Source organism: Pleurodeles waltl, chromosome 9, assembly GCF_031143425.1.
Source record: "Pleurodeles waltl isolate 20211129_DDA chromosome 9, aPleWal1.hap1.20221129, whole genome shotgun sequence".
NCBI classification, from domain to species: domain Eukaryota; kingdom Metazoa; phylum Chordata; class Amphibia; order Caudata; family Salamandridae; genus Pleurodeles; species Pleurodeles waltl.
The window spans coordinates 994,706,217-994,721,769 of record NC_090448.1 but is presented as its reverse complement, the minus strand read 5'-3'; the positions used below and the strand labels follow the sequence as shown (position 1 = coordinate 994,721,769).

At 47.4% G+C, this 15,553-nt stretch overlaps 1 protein-coding gene across 12 annotated transcripts in view; it reads right to left on the bottom strand.

Annotated features, from left to right (window-relative positions):
- Positions 1-11,509: 11,509 nt before the first annotated feature.
- KTN1 (kinectin 1) overlaps positions 11,510-15,553 on the bottom strand; it is a 653,615-nt gene continuing 649,571 nt past the window's right edge. For 10 of the 12 annotated variants that reach the window (XM_069208520.1, XM_069208523.1, XM_069208524.1 and 7 more), the window contains one exon: positions 11,510-12,003. In XM_069208520.1, coding sequence (XP_069064621.1) covers positions 11,999-12,003 — 5 coding nt within the window. In that variant the 3' untranslated portion in view covers positions 11,510-11,998. The remainder of the gene's footprint in view (positions 12,004-15,553) is intronic. The other 2 variants (XM_069208527.1, XM_069208532.1) reach the window with 1 other exon arrangement.

Here is a 15,553-nt window from a genome sequence, read left to right as displayed (position 1 = left end):
ACACATGTATTTGCTGCCTTCTGATGTGTGCAGCGACTACCGCTAGACATTTGGTAAAGACTCTTGGTGCGGTTGTTAATCCGAAAGGCAGTACCTTGAATTGGTAATGTATTCCTTTGAATACAAACCTTAGGTATTTCCTGTGCGATGGGTGAATTGGTATATGGAAATAAGCATCCTTGAGGTCTAAAGTTGCCATGTAGTCGTGCAGCTTTAGCAATGGCAATACTTCTTGTAGTGTGACCATGTGGAAGTGGTCTGATTTGATGAAAGTGTTGACTACTCTGAGGTCTAGGATTGGTCTCAGTGTTTTGTCCTTCTTTGGTATCAGAAAGTACAGTGAGTAAACTCCTGTGTTTATTTGTGTGTTTGGCACTAATTCGATTGCATTCTTTTGCAATAGTGCCTGCACTTCTATCTCTAGGAGATTGGAATGGTGTGTTGTTAAATTTTGTGCTTTTGGTGGTATGTTTGGAGGGAACTGTAGAAATTCTATGCAGTAACCATGTTGGATAATTGCTAGAACCCAAGTGTCTGTAGTGATTTTCTCCCATTCTCTGTAATAATGACCTATTCGTCCCCCCACTGGTGTTGTGTGGAGGGGGTGAGTGACATGTGAGTCACTGTTTAGTAGTAGGGGTTTTGGGGCTTTGGAATCTTCCTCTATTTCTAGGGAATTGCCCTCCTCTATATTGTCCCCGAAAACCTCCTCTATACTGTCCTTGGTAACTGGACGGTGTGGCTTGTGAGGTGCTGGCTTGTGTGCTTTGACCCCGAAACCCCCCTCGAAAGGGCGTTTTACGGAATGAGCTGTAATTCCCTCTGCTCTGCGGGGAGTAGAGTGCGCCTATGGCTTTGGCAGTGTCCGTATCTTTTTTGAGTTTCTCAATCGCTGTGTCCACTTCTGGACCGAACAGTTCTTTTTCATTAAAAGGCATATTGAGAACTGCTTGTTGAATCTCTGGTTTAAATCCAGACGTTCGGAGCCATGCATGCCTTCTGATAGTTACAGATGTATTAATTGTCCGTGCAGCTGTATCTGCAGCGTCCATGGAGGAGCGGATCTGGTTGTTGGAGATGGCCTGTCCCTCCTCAACCACTTGTTTTGCCCTATTTTGGAAGTCTTTGGGCAGATGTTCAATGAGATGTTGCATCTCGTCCCAGTGGGCTCTGTCATAGCGCGCAAGTAGTGCCTGGGAGTTCGCGATGCGCCACTGGTTTGCAGCTTGTGCTGCGACTCTTTTACCAGCTGCATCAAACTTGCGGCTTTCTTTATCTGGGGGTGGTGCATCTCCAGATGTGTGAGAGTTGGCCCTTTTCCTAGCTGCTCCTACAACAACAGAGTCTGGTGGCAGCTGTGTTGTGATGAAAGCCGGGTCTGTAGGAGGCGGCTTATACTTTTTTTCCACCCTTGGTGTGATTGCCCTACTTTTGACCGGGTCCTTAAATATGTCTTTTGCGTGCCGGAGCATACCAGGGAGCATAGGCAGGCTTTGGTAGGAGCTGTGGGTGGAGGAGAGTGTGTTGAACAGGAAATCATCCTCGACCTGTTCTGAGTGGAGGCTTACGTTGTGAAATTGTGCTGCTCTAGCCACCACCTGAGAGTACGCGGTGCTGTCTTCTGGTGGAGATGGTTTTGTAGGGTATGCCTCTGGGCTGTTATCTGACACTGGGGCGTCGTATAGGTCCCATGCGTCCTGGTCTTGGTCACCCTGGCTCATGGTGGTGTGAGCTGGGGAGTGTGATGGCGTTTGTGCTGGTGAAACGTTAATCACGGGCGGAGGAGAGGGTGGTGGTGTAACTCTTTTCACCACTTTTGGTTGTGGTGCTTGTTCCGTCTGGAACTCCAACCTTCTCTTTCTCCTAATGGGGGGAAGGGTGCTTATTTTTCCTGTCCCCTGCTGAATGAAGATACGCTTTTGCGTATGGTCCGCATCAGTTGCTTGTAGCTCTTCCTCAAACCTATGCTTCTGCATTTGGGAGGTTAGCGAGTGCTCTTCTGTATAAGAGCCTGAAGCTGGGTCGCTTGCAGTTTGTTTCGGCGTCGAAACTGTGTCTGCGTGTTTTTTCGGCTCCGAGGTGACTTTTTTCCTTTTCGGGGCCGAAACCTCTCGGCGTCGATCTGTTTCGGTGCCGCTGTCTCGGCGTCGAGCCGTGTCCACACCGGCATCTCGGTGTCGAGGCTTGTCTCCAGCACTTTCTCGGTCCCGAGAAGGCTGCGTGCCGGTGTCTCGACCGGAGTCGGACGATCTCGGCACTGTTTGGGCCTTTTTCGGTGCCGACGGTCGGTCACCGATTTTATGGGTTGAGCCATGGCCTGGTGGCAGTGGCGTCCCCTGGGCCTTGTAAATGTTTCTTTGTGTGGTTTTCGACGTCTTACTCACGGTTTGTGTATCGTCGAATCCTTCGGAGTCTGAGTCTTGGATCGAGAAGGTACCTTCCTCTTCCTGTTCCTCGAACTCCCGTCGGGCTGTCGGTGCGGACGCCATTTGAAGTCTTCTGGCTCGACGGTCTCGGAGTGTTTTTCGGGACCGGAACGCACGACAGGCCTCGCAGGTGTCTTCGCTGTGCTCAGGTGACAGGCACAGGTTGCAGACCAAGTGTTGGTCTGTGTAGGGGTATTTATTGTGGCATTTGGGGCAGAAACGGAACGGGGTCCGTTCCATCGGCGTTCTTCAGCACGCGGTCGGGCCGACCAGGCCCCGACGGAGGATCGAAAAATTACCCCGAAGGGCACCGGAGCTCTTCGATCTTCGATGCGGTGTTGAATGTAAGTATGCCGATCCCGAACGCAACAATACCGACGAAAATCTTCCGAAATTAACTATTTTTTCTGTTCCGAAACTCGGAGCGACAGGAACACGTCCGAACCCGATGGCGGAAAAAAAACAATCGAGGATGGAGTCGACGCCCATGCGCAATGGAGACAAAAGGAGGAGTCACTCGGTCCCGTGACTCGAAAGACTTCTTCGAAGAAAAACAACTTGTAACACTCCGGCCCAACACCAGATGGCGAGCTATTGCAGAACATGCGTATCTACAGCGACAGATGCCATCGAACATATTGACTCACCAGTCAGCTGGTGCCATTCTGCCATGGAACCTACCTTCCCCCGTAGGCCGTTCCACCTCTTCCTGATGTCGTCCCTTGTTCATGGATGCTGTCCCACAGCGTTCACCCGGCCCACAATTATCCCACATAGCTCCATCTTCCTCGCTATAGATATTTGCTGTACCTGTGCTCCAAACAGCTGTGGCTCTACCCTGACTATTTCCTCCACCATGACCCGCAACTCATCAGTGAAACGGGGGTGCTTTTGTGGGGACATGGGTGTGGTGGGTGTGGGATGTGTGACGGATTGTTGGGTGCTAGTGGTGTGTGTAGTTGTGTCTGTGATTTGCGTGTCTGTCTCTTGGCTATTTTTCGTGGTCATAAAGGGTTGTGGGTACTGTGGGTGTGTGTTTTATTGTGCTGTGGGTGGGTGGGTGTGGTGTGTATATTGGTGTAAGGTGTATGTTTTTTGGTATGGGCCAATGTTGTGTTGTATTGTTTTTGGGTGGCCATTCCGACTGCGCCGATGGTTTACCACCGTTGAATGTCTGCCGTGGTGATTCGTGGGTCATAATGTGGAGGGCGTTGTTTTGTTGGCGTGATGGTGTGGGTGTTCGTACCAACACTTTACCACTTACCTTTGGACTGGCAGATTTGTGTTTGTGGCAGTATTCTATCGGTTTAGAGTGTGTTTGTGTGTCATAATTTGGCGGACGGATGTTCGCCTCCGCAACGGTATGTTGCCGGCCGTCACTGCGGCGGTAAGCAGGATTTACAGCCAAAGTCGTAATGAGGGCCTCAGTGTCTACTTTTGATATTGAAAAGTATTACTTACTGAAAACAGTTTTAACTGTGAATTACAAAAAAAGTGCATTTGATACATTCTTGAAACTATACTAATCTGCAACACAAATCCTTTTGGTTCTAGAAATGAAGCAGCAATATAGATATTTTTCATAAATAAAACATTGGCCTGGAGTTAGTAATTGAGTATGTACCTCATTTCTTGACTCTCTCCCTACAACAAATGCTTAGCACTACCCTCTGATAAGTCTAACTGCTCGACCACACTACCACAAAAGAGCATTAGTATTATCTACGTAGCCTCTGTAAAGCCTCTGTGGAACCCCCGGACTCTGTGCACACTATATCTCCCTTTGGTATAGTATATACAGTGCCAGCTGCCTACAATATCCAGAGTGGATGGATCAGATGCCCCCTGTCGATACTAGAGGGCGTTGCTAAAATGTTTCCGGATCCAGTCTGGTGCCTGGAGAAATTCACAAGGTGAGGAATCTGCAGCAAGAAATCTCTATCAGAACAACCATTTTCAATTTAAAAAACATTTGCTAATGTGCATCCTGAGCTTTGTTGTAAGAAGCCATCAGAAATTATGATTGTCTTTTATTCCTTTGATTGAATGGCTGAGTCTAGGCATCCATTGTATGGCCTTCAACTTGTGAGTCTGCAGGAGACAAGATGGGAAGTTGCTTGGGATCGAAGTTGAATTCGCCTAGATTGTGCGAGTGTAAGAAAAGATTAATACACTTCTGCAACATTTTTCTGGTGATACATAGATTCCTTCTGTGAACACTTTATGTGCATCAGATTATATTTTGATATTTTTTGGTAATAATAATAGGCCAATAATAGGCCATTGAAAACAGGTGGTTCTGTGCAACACCAATCGCAAACTCCAATAGAAATTATGTAACAGGTCCACCATAAAGCACAAGTGACAGTGAGCTGTGGTAATTTATCGGCATTCGAGAGTCTAAAGTAAAAAATAATGCCAATGTCTAAGCCACACAATCAGAGCGAAGGAAGGTGGGCTGTGATGAGGTGATATGTAATATAATGGAATCTATATATCTGCAGTATACTAACTATTTAAACTAAACTTTATAAACTAAGGCCCTGAAAGGGGAGTCCCTATGCCAATAAATCAGTTCGCAGAGCGGGAAGGACGGGTGGGTCGGTAACGAACCTGCAACTAGAATAAGTCTCTACTAAATAAGCCATTACTGAAGGTGGATAACTTGTTTATCTGACAGGGACCTCTAGTTGCAGATTCCTTAACTTGTGAAAGTACCTGCCCCTACGGACCTGACAGTCCAGGCAGTATTGCTTGGTGAACATGTGCAAAGATGCCCACGTTGCTGCCCGACAGATATCAAGGACTGGAATGCCGTGTGCTAACGCACTGGTAGCAGCTGTTGCTCTGGTAGAATGAACATGCAAACCCTCAGGTGGTTGCATCTTGGCCAGTGCATAGCAGATTTTAATACTGAGTACGACCCATCTGGAGATGCTCCATTTCTGCACAGCCCAATCTTTCTTCACACCCACAGAGCCGACAGAGTTCATCATCCACCCGGAGCTCTTTGGCATGATCAAAGTAGAACGCCAACACTCATTTTGCGTCCAGGCGGTAGAGCCACTCCTCTTCCTCAGAAGGATATGGGGTGCATAATACGCAGGTAAGGTGATGGATTGGCCTACATGAAAGGGTGTGACCACTTTTGACAAAAAGGAAGCCCTAGTACCAAACACCACTCTGTCAGGGTAGATGGAAAGGTAGGGTGGCTTAGAAGATCACGCCAGCAGCTCACTCACTCTACGAGCATATTTAATGGTTACAAGAAAGGCTGTTTTTAAAGTGAGAAGCCTGAGAGGACAACTGTGGAGAGGCTCAAGGGGTGCGCACATCAAATATATTATTCAAATACCATTGGGGCATAATAAATGAAGAAACATATGAGTAAGGCCTTTAAGGAATCTATATACAATTGGAGACTTAAAGATGGTTGACTAGGCAACCTCAAAACAGAGATAGCAGATTAGAAACCTTTGAGAGTGCCCATAGCAGAGCCCTGCTGGGACAAAGAAAGTATAAATAAGAGAACCTCAGAAAAGGGTTCAACAGACTTGTCTGGGCACCATGCTACAAATTTCTACCACCGTCAAGTGTATACCATTTTGGTGGAGGGACGCCTGGCTGCCCAGATAACATTACAGACTTAGGGCTGAAGGTCAGAAGCTGTCAACTTCCACAGCTCAATATCCATGCAAGAAGGCGGAGATTGAACAGGTTCAGGTGGAGAACACCCCTGCTGCTGCAATGAAAGATCCTCCCGAAAACAGTCTAATCGGAGTATTGATGGCCATGCTCAATAGCTCAGAATACCAGACTCTTCATGCCCAGTCTGGAGCCACATGGATTACTTGGACATGGCCATTCTTGTTCTTCTTGAGAACTCTGGGCAGAAGTGGTATGAGCAGAAAGGAGTACAGGAGGCTTGAGTTCCACTCGAGATGAAAAGCGTTACCGAGCAATTGCCGCCTAGGAAACTCCAACACGCACTACTGCTGACATTACACGTTTTCTGTGGAGGCAAACAGATCTAACAAGACTCTCCCCACTGCTGAAAGAGACCTTGTGCTACCACCAGATAGAGACACCATTTGTGATCAACTAGGCATTGTCGGCTGAGTTAGTCTGCTCTGATGTTGAACCATCAGGGAAATGCCCTGATGTTCCAGCTGTGTCCAGACACACAGAGCCTCTTGATAAAGGGTCCACGAACCCACTTTGCCCTGCTTGTTACAGTACCACATGGCAATAGTGTTGTCCATGAACACCTGCACTCCCTTCTCTTTGAGAAAAGAAAGAAATGCTTTCCATGTTAGTCTGTTTGCCCGGAGCTCCAACAGGTTGATGTGGAGTCTGGAGTCTGCCGGAGACCCAGATGCCTTTGATCTCCACCTCTCATGGATGGCTGCCCCATTCCAGGAGTGATGCATCTGTCACTACTATCAGATCTTGTTGGAAAAGGGAGAGGGATCTGCCTCTCACCCAACTGCGGTTTGTTAATCACCACTGTAGATCCTGGGCAGTTCCCTCTGAGATCTGGACCTTGGGGAGATTCTCCTGATGCTGTGCCTACTGGAACTTCAGGGCCTGCATATGACATCAGGCATGTGTCACAAGCAGGATGCAGGAAGCCACGAAGCCCAGATGCCTCAGAGTCAGTCTCGCCAAAACCCAGGATAGTGGCTGAAACATTGGTATCATTTCCAGAATATCCTGGACTCGCCGCTTGGAACGATAAGCCTGAAATCCCAGGGTCCAGGACAGCGCTGATGAAAGGGAGCATCTGAAATGGAGTCAGGTGTGACTTTGGCACGTTTATAGTGAACCATAGTGAATGCAGGAGGTACGCCGTAGTCTGGGGGTCGGAGATGACAGCCTGGGGCGAGCCCACCTTGAACAGCCAGTCTTTGAGGTAGGGGAAGACTGAAGCCCCCGACCTGCACAGATGAGTTGCGACCACCAAAATATAGTGAACTACAGCAAATCCAGGAGGTCCGCCGTAGTCTGGAGATGGGAGAAGACATATAACTGAAATAAGATGCACTGTTCCAAAAGAAAGGGCTCCATTCCACCTATTAGGGCATGGGGGCTTTTCAGTCACCACATGCATTAGTCTTACAGGAACAGTAGCCCTCACTCATCATTGGGTGACATGCTTCATCATCAGGCCATGCTCCTCGTCAGGCCAGCACTGCAATGCCTGACGGGCCCTACGAATGGTCTCTTTGTCAGAGATCTTTTTAGGAAAGAATGCCGGTAGTGAGTGGATGCAAGAGAGGCAGGGAAAACTGCTAAAACCGGCTAAAGGTGCCCAAGAAAACTATCTTTAATACAACCTGGCACCTGGGAGACGACAGCCAGGATTGAGCCGGCCTTCAACAGCCAGTCGTCAAGGTTGGGAGAGACTGAAATCACCTGACCTGTACAGAAGAGCTACGACTGCCATCCCCTTGGTGAACAACCAAGGTGCACTGGTAAGGCCAAAGGGAAGCACAGTGCACTGAAAGTGCTCGTGAACCACAAGTTATGTCTGTGGCCAGGCAGGACTCGGATGTGGAAATAAGCGTCCTGCAAGTTCAATGCTACCATCCAGTTTTCTGGGTCCCGGACCTACAAAACCTGAGCTAGAGTGAGCCTTCTGAACTTCTCCTTCTTGAGAAAGAGATTGAAGGTCTAGGATAGGGCAGAGGTTCTTGTCCTTTTTGGGCACCAGAAAGTAGAGGGAATAACAAGCACAACCTATTTCTGGCACAAGGTCCCACTCTATGGCTCCCTTGGCCAAGAGAGACGTAACTTCCTTTCGGAGAAGTGCCAAGTGATCCTCCTATCATAGGATGGTTGCATTGATAGAGGAATAGTCCTGAAGAGGAGGGAGTAGCCCCTTCAGACTATCTACAAACCCCACCTGTCTGATGTGATGGACTGCCACGGGAGCAGGTGATGGCAGATCCTGCATCCGACTGGTCCCTGGTGGGAATCGTAAGACTAGGAAGGTTTGGAGGCAGCCCGGGGGGTTGTGGTGGCAGGCAGCAGACTGGTTAGACCGCTGTCTTTCTGATCCACGAGGATAGTGGATCCCACATCTGCGGCCAGAGGCTAGGCAGCATGCGCAGCATGGTAGCTGGAAGGGAACAGACGTGGTTGGGTGCCCCTTCTGTAGACATGAAAGGGGCGAATAGCAGACTGAGGAGAATGAGGGGCTGCCGCGAGGCCCAAAGACCTGGGAGAAGCATGAGAATCCTTGAAGTGCTCTAGCCCAGAGTCTGCTTTCTATCCGAAGAGGCAGATGCCATCAAAGGGCATGTCCATACGGTTAGCTTGGGCATCCACCGAAAAGCCAGACGTCCTCAACCAGGGGTGGCGCCAAGGGCCACTGTTGATGCAACTGCTCTGCCCAGTGAGTCTGTCGTATCCAGTCCACATTGGATTGTGAACTGTGCTGTGTCTCTTTCATCGGCAACTGCTTGGGAAAGTACAACCCGGGCTTCCTCTGGCACCAGCGGAACTGTATCCCACAGCGTGTGGGAATAATGGCCCAAAAGGCATGCAGTGTTCACAGACTGCAATGCCAGGCTGATGGAAGAAAACATCATCTTCGCAAGTGTGTCCAGCTTCTTGGATTCCCTATCCAGAGGTGTGGAAGAGAACGCACCCCCTGGGAAGTGGAGGCCTGGATAACTAAGCTCTCAATGGTGGGGTGTTGCGTTAGGAAACCCGGGTCACCCAGTGCAGGGCGATGGCGGCAGGCAATAGCCCTGTTCACAGAAGTCCCTTTCCTGGGTATGGACCAAGTACCCAGCAAGACGTACGTAAGGACTTCATTAAAGGGAAGCAAGGATTCAAAGGATGAAGCCTCTCTGTCTGGAGGTTAGTCTTGACTGCCACCGAAGGCAGTTCAAGGTCCAGGACCTCGGCTGCTCTCTGCACCACCACTGAATATGAGCTGGTATTCTAAAGGATCCAGTGACCCCCCTCCCCTTTCTCACTGTAACCTAGCCCATAATAATAAGCCACAGGATCCAACATAGGGGGAAAGGGCCCTGTCAGGGCCGGCAATGAAAATGGGGACAGCACCACTTGGGGGACGGGTGGGGCTGGGAGCGTCAACGTTGGAACCAGCACCAGGGAAGTTTGAGGTGGTACGACCGAATCCGGTTTGGATCCAGGAACGGATCCAGGAACGGATCCATGGGTGCCCCTCTGAGCCAAGGCCCAACCTGCTGGCGTGAAAGGGGTCCCTTTTGACTCTCCAGGGCCCGAGGGTGGTCCAACAGAGTCAGACTGCCCAAAGATAAGGCGCATGGCTTCTTAGAATTCTTTAAGCTGGGAAGGGGTCAATCTGGCTACCGCAAACTCTGGGAAGTACAAAGTCGGCCCAGATGCAGGCTCTGCATATGAGTACCTCGATTGACCACACTCCTTATCCCTCGTCTCATGGGCCACGGACGAGGTGAAGTCGAACATTTTGCCTTCTTCAACTTCTTATGTCTTGACATTCCCGAACGTCCCGAGGACTTGGAATGGGACGAAGAAGATGGGGAACTCTGCAACGGATCCAGACACCGTTCTCTTGACAGAGATAAAGACGTATGCTGAGCCGAGCACTAGGCCGCCATCTGCATTAGGGACCGCTCCCTCAAAGCCTTCGAGTTCATGGCCCGGTATTCGGAGCATGACTTTGGATTGTGTTCACGCTCCAGACATCAAAGGCACATAAGGTGCAGATCCATCACAGACATTGCCCAATGGCAGGACCTGCAGGGCTTGAACCCGGTCTTCCTAGAGGAATCCTCGATGCCCCAGGACTTAGACAACTTAAAAAGCTTCGACAAAAAGTTGAAAAAAGCCAGTCAAAAAAGACTGAGTGGTAGCTCTCAACGTATCAGCACTCGCTGAAAGAAAAGAACTGACATCAGCACGGTGGGGTGGCACCTATATAGGACCCACAACATATCTGGTGCGGGGGATGACTGACGTGGAGCTGATCAACACCATCTAAAGGCACGCAGGTGCACAGTTCACAAAAAATCTCCGGATCCAGACTGACTCCTGAGGAAAATTCACAAGGCAAGGAATCTGTAACTAGAAGTCTCAATCAGATACTTTTGTAACTACTTTACCTACTTTTGTACCATACAAACAGGTTATCATCTACCCCTGAAAACAACTGTTTAAGCCCTTCAAATTTCTAAGAGGAGAAATGCTGGAAAGGATCTACTTTGAGATAGCTGTTATTCCAAATACACCTTCTGTAACAAAGAGGTTTAGATTCTAAATGGTACACTGTCTTTCAGGAAGTCAATACACAAGGAAGAAAATATGCTTGCAGGTCTTACAAGCATAGAATCTTGCTATCAGGAATTCAAGACTGGAGACCCATGAGGAATGTGGTTACTAAATCAATCTCCCCTGGAAAGACTTGAAATGGCACTGTAGGAAATTTGAGGCATCGTTTGAGACCCAATATTTTAGGTTGAGACATGCAGATGTTGTGTAAGATATCAATGTCATATAAAAAATGCCAGTGAAGAAACCAATGAAAAGAGTTGTGAGGAGCTCCTGATGGCAGAGTCATAGGGCATAGAACAACATCAGAAGCACACATTGCATATACATGGCCCCCAAATGTTGCTTCCGATCAGGATGCTAACAGATCCATGACTAGTGATGTGCTTCATTACACCAGTTGAGGTACTACTGTTTACAGATCTAATTTGGAGTGAAAAACCTGTAAGTTGAGGAAATTGCATAGAAATAGTCTTTAAAAAGGCAGATTCAAAAAACCAAAACAATTGTAAAGCACTGTGAGTAGAGCTTCAACTACATTTCCTTGCAGCCCATTAATTTGTTAAAAGAAAGACATAAATTTTCAGATACACCCACTTTTTGTTTTTTACCAACACTTTACAGCAACCCTGATGCTGTGCAGTATGGCTAAGGAGCAAAAAAGAAAGCTTGTGCTGTCTGGTCAGGATGCTTAAAATGACATCATAATTACATCCTTATTCTCTCAGCATCTGCACCCTTACCAGAAGATGTTATCAAATCAATTTTGCACAAAAAAGAAAAAACATCCAAGAAAACCTTGTTGAATATGGAGCATCCCTTTATTCTTGACCCTATTACAAAAACTGATTAAATTAAAGCAACAAAAAGGGAGTGTTTATTCAAGGTTGAAGTCAGAGGAAGCTTCTTTAAAACATATTTAAGTAAATAGTTTACACGTGTAATAAATTGTTACTGTCATACATTATTGTCTTCATCAATCTTCATTCAACTAAAAACGTTTTATTGAGCAAAATAAAAAACAAATGATTACAATTTCTCCGCTTCTTCAGGAATGCAAAGATCTAATTATCCAATAGAATTTTATTATAAAACTAAACTCTGAAGTGTACCTCAGAGTTATCATGTTTCTTTTTAAAATCAGTAGTTCAACAAGGATTAGAAAAGACAATGTTCAGTGTTTCTGACAAAGTAGAAAGTGTGGACACATAAATAAGGCTTTCATTTGGCAAAATATAATACAATGCCTTCTGATATCCTCAAATGAATACTTTCTCCTTATGTCTTCATTCTGCAATGTAAATTGGAACAAAGTGAGTATGGCAACAAGACAAGTGTTATGGTTTAAAACCATTCTCCAGACAAAGAGCAACTTTTGAGTTTGACTAGTTAGGACACATTTTAATATTTTACACAGAATGATTTTTATTGAATTGATGACGTTCAAAATAGAAAAAGCACTGGCATTATAAAGGTGCACAAAGAGCAAAACAAGTATGAAACTTGACATTGCAAACACAGAAAAGAAGGATACTTATATTGCAAGCATCTGTTCATATCGTGTAGTGCTGTGGATTCACATACTTTGCATACTCTTACCATCTAGTGTGGGGCTTGGCTATTGCAACCTGTTTTTCTTAAAAAAGCTTCTAGTCAAGGGATGTTGTTTGACTTCTTGCGGAGTCCACAATGCACATGGGCACCCACTCCACGTTAGATAGTTTTATCGCTCAACGGATAAATGTGGTGCATAGAGTAAGAGTAATATTACGTGCCATGCATACTGTAAGTTGGCAAAAAGTGTTCAATTAAAAAAAAACGTGTGCTATAATTGCTGATGTCAGGGAAGGGTGTTGGGTTTGTGTGAACCTACAGCACTATGAACAGATAGTTACAAAGTAACATTTTTTGACTGTAGCATGTGTGGCTTTAGATACATGTTTTGCATCGCCTCGAAATCAGTGCCCCTAGAAGCAGTGGCTAGAGTGTAGATAATACAGATATCTGGAATAAAGTCCTTAACACAGTCTGGCTACCAATGCCTTCTGATGGGCTAAGATGCCCACACAGTAGTTCTTAGTACAGGGGTGTGGCGTTGACCAAGTGGCTGCCTTACACATTTCTGCAAGTGAGATGTTTCCTAGGAAGTCCATGGTTGTTCCTTTTTTGCTGGTACATTGCACCCTGGGTGGAACATGTAGAATCCTCTTTGCTTTGTGATGTCTGAATATGCTTGAGTGTTCATCTAGCAATGCCTGCTTTGGAGATGGGGTGACCTCTGAGGCTTTGCAAAGGAGACAAAGAGCTGGCCCTATTTATGGAATGGATTGGTTCTGTCAATACAGTACTTGAGAGCTTTGTTGACATCTAACGTGCAGTTCTCATTACCTAACGGAATATGGCTGCAGAAAGAAGACTGGGAGCCCTATGGTACGGTTAAGGAGGAAGGGTGAGATCACCTTAGGGAAGAACTTATGGATGGTTCTAAAAACAACACTATCCTTGTGGGATGAAGGGCTCTTGCAGAATTAGCACCTGGAGTTCGCTAATACGTCTAAGTGAAGTAATGGTCAACAGGAAGGCCACCTTCCAGAAGGCTTTAGTGGGTCCAGGTTATTGGAAATATAGTAGTGACCAAACCATTCCTATCTTGCAGCATAACAAGCCTGTGTTGAGGACCATTAGGCTTCCTTTAAAATGGACATATATTCCTGAGGCAGGTTGAGGTATCTGAATTCTAGGACCTCAGGTGAAGCTGTAGGGAATACAGATACCTCATTCGACTGTGCCTCTGTGTGAGAATGTCTGGTCTGAGCACCAGCCTCTTGTAAGGAATGACAGACATCTAGAGGGTGGAGTACCAGGGCTGTCTGGCCCAGGTTGGTGCTACCAGAATGAGGGTTAGTGAAGTTTGCCAAAGTTTTCCTACCACATAGGGAAGCAGTGGGAATGGTGAAAAAGCCCCAACACTGGAAGAGTCTGCAAGGGACCTGGGGGTGGAGTTCTGACTCATGGACTTATTGATGCATCCTGCTGAACAGGTAAGCCAAGTTGCTGTCCGCCTCGAGTAGATGCTCTGCCATGAGGTGTATGTTATGGCAGAGTGCCCAATGCCAAATTCCTTGTGATAAGTGAGAGAGCCAAGAGGAGTGTGTGTCACCCTTTTCTGCAGTCATGTTGTCTGTCTTGAAGAGGGCCACATTGCCCTGAATGACTTGTAAGGAGGCTTGGAGAGCTAAGTGAAGGGTTAGCAGTTTCAAGCAGTTGAGGGGGCCAACCTGCTGTTGGGCAGGCCACACTCTCTGGACTGTCAAGTTGCCAAGATGCATATCCCAGCATCTATGGTAATGGCCACTGGCAGTGTACTGGGTCGGCAAAAGGCCTGCTTTGTAACACATTGTTGCCATTCCACCATGCAGAGAATGGTGCCCTTTGGCCTGTACCAACGCTAGACCTTTCCAGTGACCCCTCTGCTTGAGATCACTGACCAAGAAGAAAAACTCTTCTAGGAGGGTGCATGTGAACTCTTCCTTGAAGAATAATGGCAATACAGGAGGCCATCATTCTTAGAAGGCACATGTCAGTGCGAACTGTGAGCAGACGATTGGTGTGAAAGAGGAAGAAGATGCTGGAATGCTGCTATTCTCCATTGATTAGGGTATACTTTCCCTGTGGCCGCATTCAATACGGGCCCTAGGAATTGCTGAACTGCAAGTGGGACGTGGTCGCACTGATGGTGAAGCCCAGGGTGTCCTGCATGGACAGAACAGATTGGGTGTGTACTAGGCACAGCAGCTTGCCGCTGCTCTTAATCAGCCAATCGTAGAGGTAGGAGAAGAAATTAATGTTCTCCCGTTGCACAGGCGCAGCTACACCTGCTAGGCATTTCGTAAACACCATGGAAGCCATGGTGACCTAAAAAGGAAGTACTTTGAACTGGAGTGTTGTCCACTTACCACAAATTGAAGATACTGTTGGATAAAAAGGGTGGACTGGAATGTGGAAACAGAGGTCCCTCAGATTGAATGCCAGCATTAAATTGCCCAGGGCAATTTGGTTCTGGCTCAGTAGAGGGCAGCCTGGAAAAAGTTGCCCCTCGAAGACTAATCTCTATCAAGCAAGGAGTTCCGGAAATGGCAATAGAAGTGGCTTCCCTATGATTATGCATGTTACTATGCGAATGAACAGGTCTGTTGTTTGGTGTCCAGTTCTTGTTAGAGCATCTCCAAAAAGGGAGCCTCGACATCCTCATCTACACGCCTAAATAGGGGGTCTTGAGGCTGGCTTTGCCTTCAGCGTCGAGGAAGGTTTCGGCGCCAAGTTAAGTTTTGGCCCCAAGAAGATCTTGGGCACAGATGAAGCCTTTGGTGGAGCCTGTGAGTATGTCTGATAGTGATCTCTGCCCTTAGAGTGGCTGGGGCTTGACAGATGAAAGGGGTCGATGTCCTTGGATGGACGCTAGTCTGGCTCTGAAGCCTCTTGCTGGAGCCAACCAAAGGCTGTAGGTTCCTTGGCTTGCCTTATCTTGGTGTCTATGCTCAACACCCGACTCCATTGGGAGCAGTGCCTTGACTTGGTATGGGACTGTTTGTGGGTCTCCAGTTTGGTCATGTGGGCCTCAGGGGCACTGCTGTTCATGTGTAGGCCAGTCCTTGGAGCTGGTTCCACGTCCTCCATCTGCTGTTTGTCAGACTTCCCTCTATGACACCATCTCCAAACTGGGCGACGGTTGTGCAGGCAGGAGCCCACATGGACTGGCCTCTTCTGGGCCGGAGGGGGATTATCTTCACCAGAGATGCCCAGGGTATTGGAGATTTCCTTTTGTTGCATCTTCATGTGTG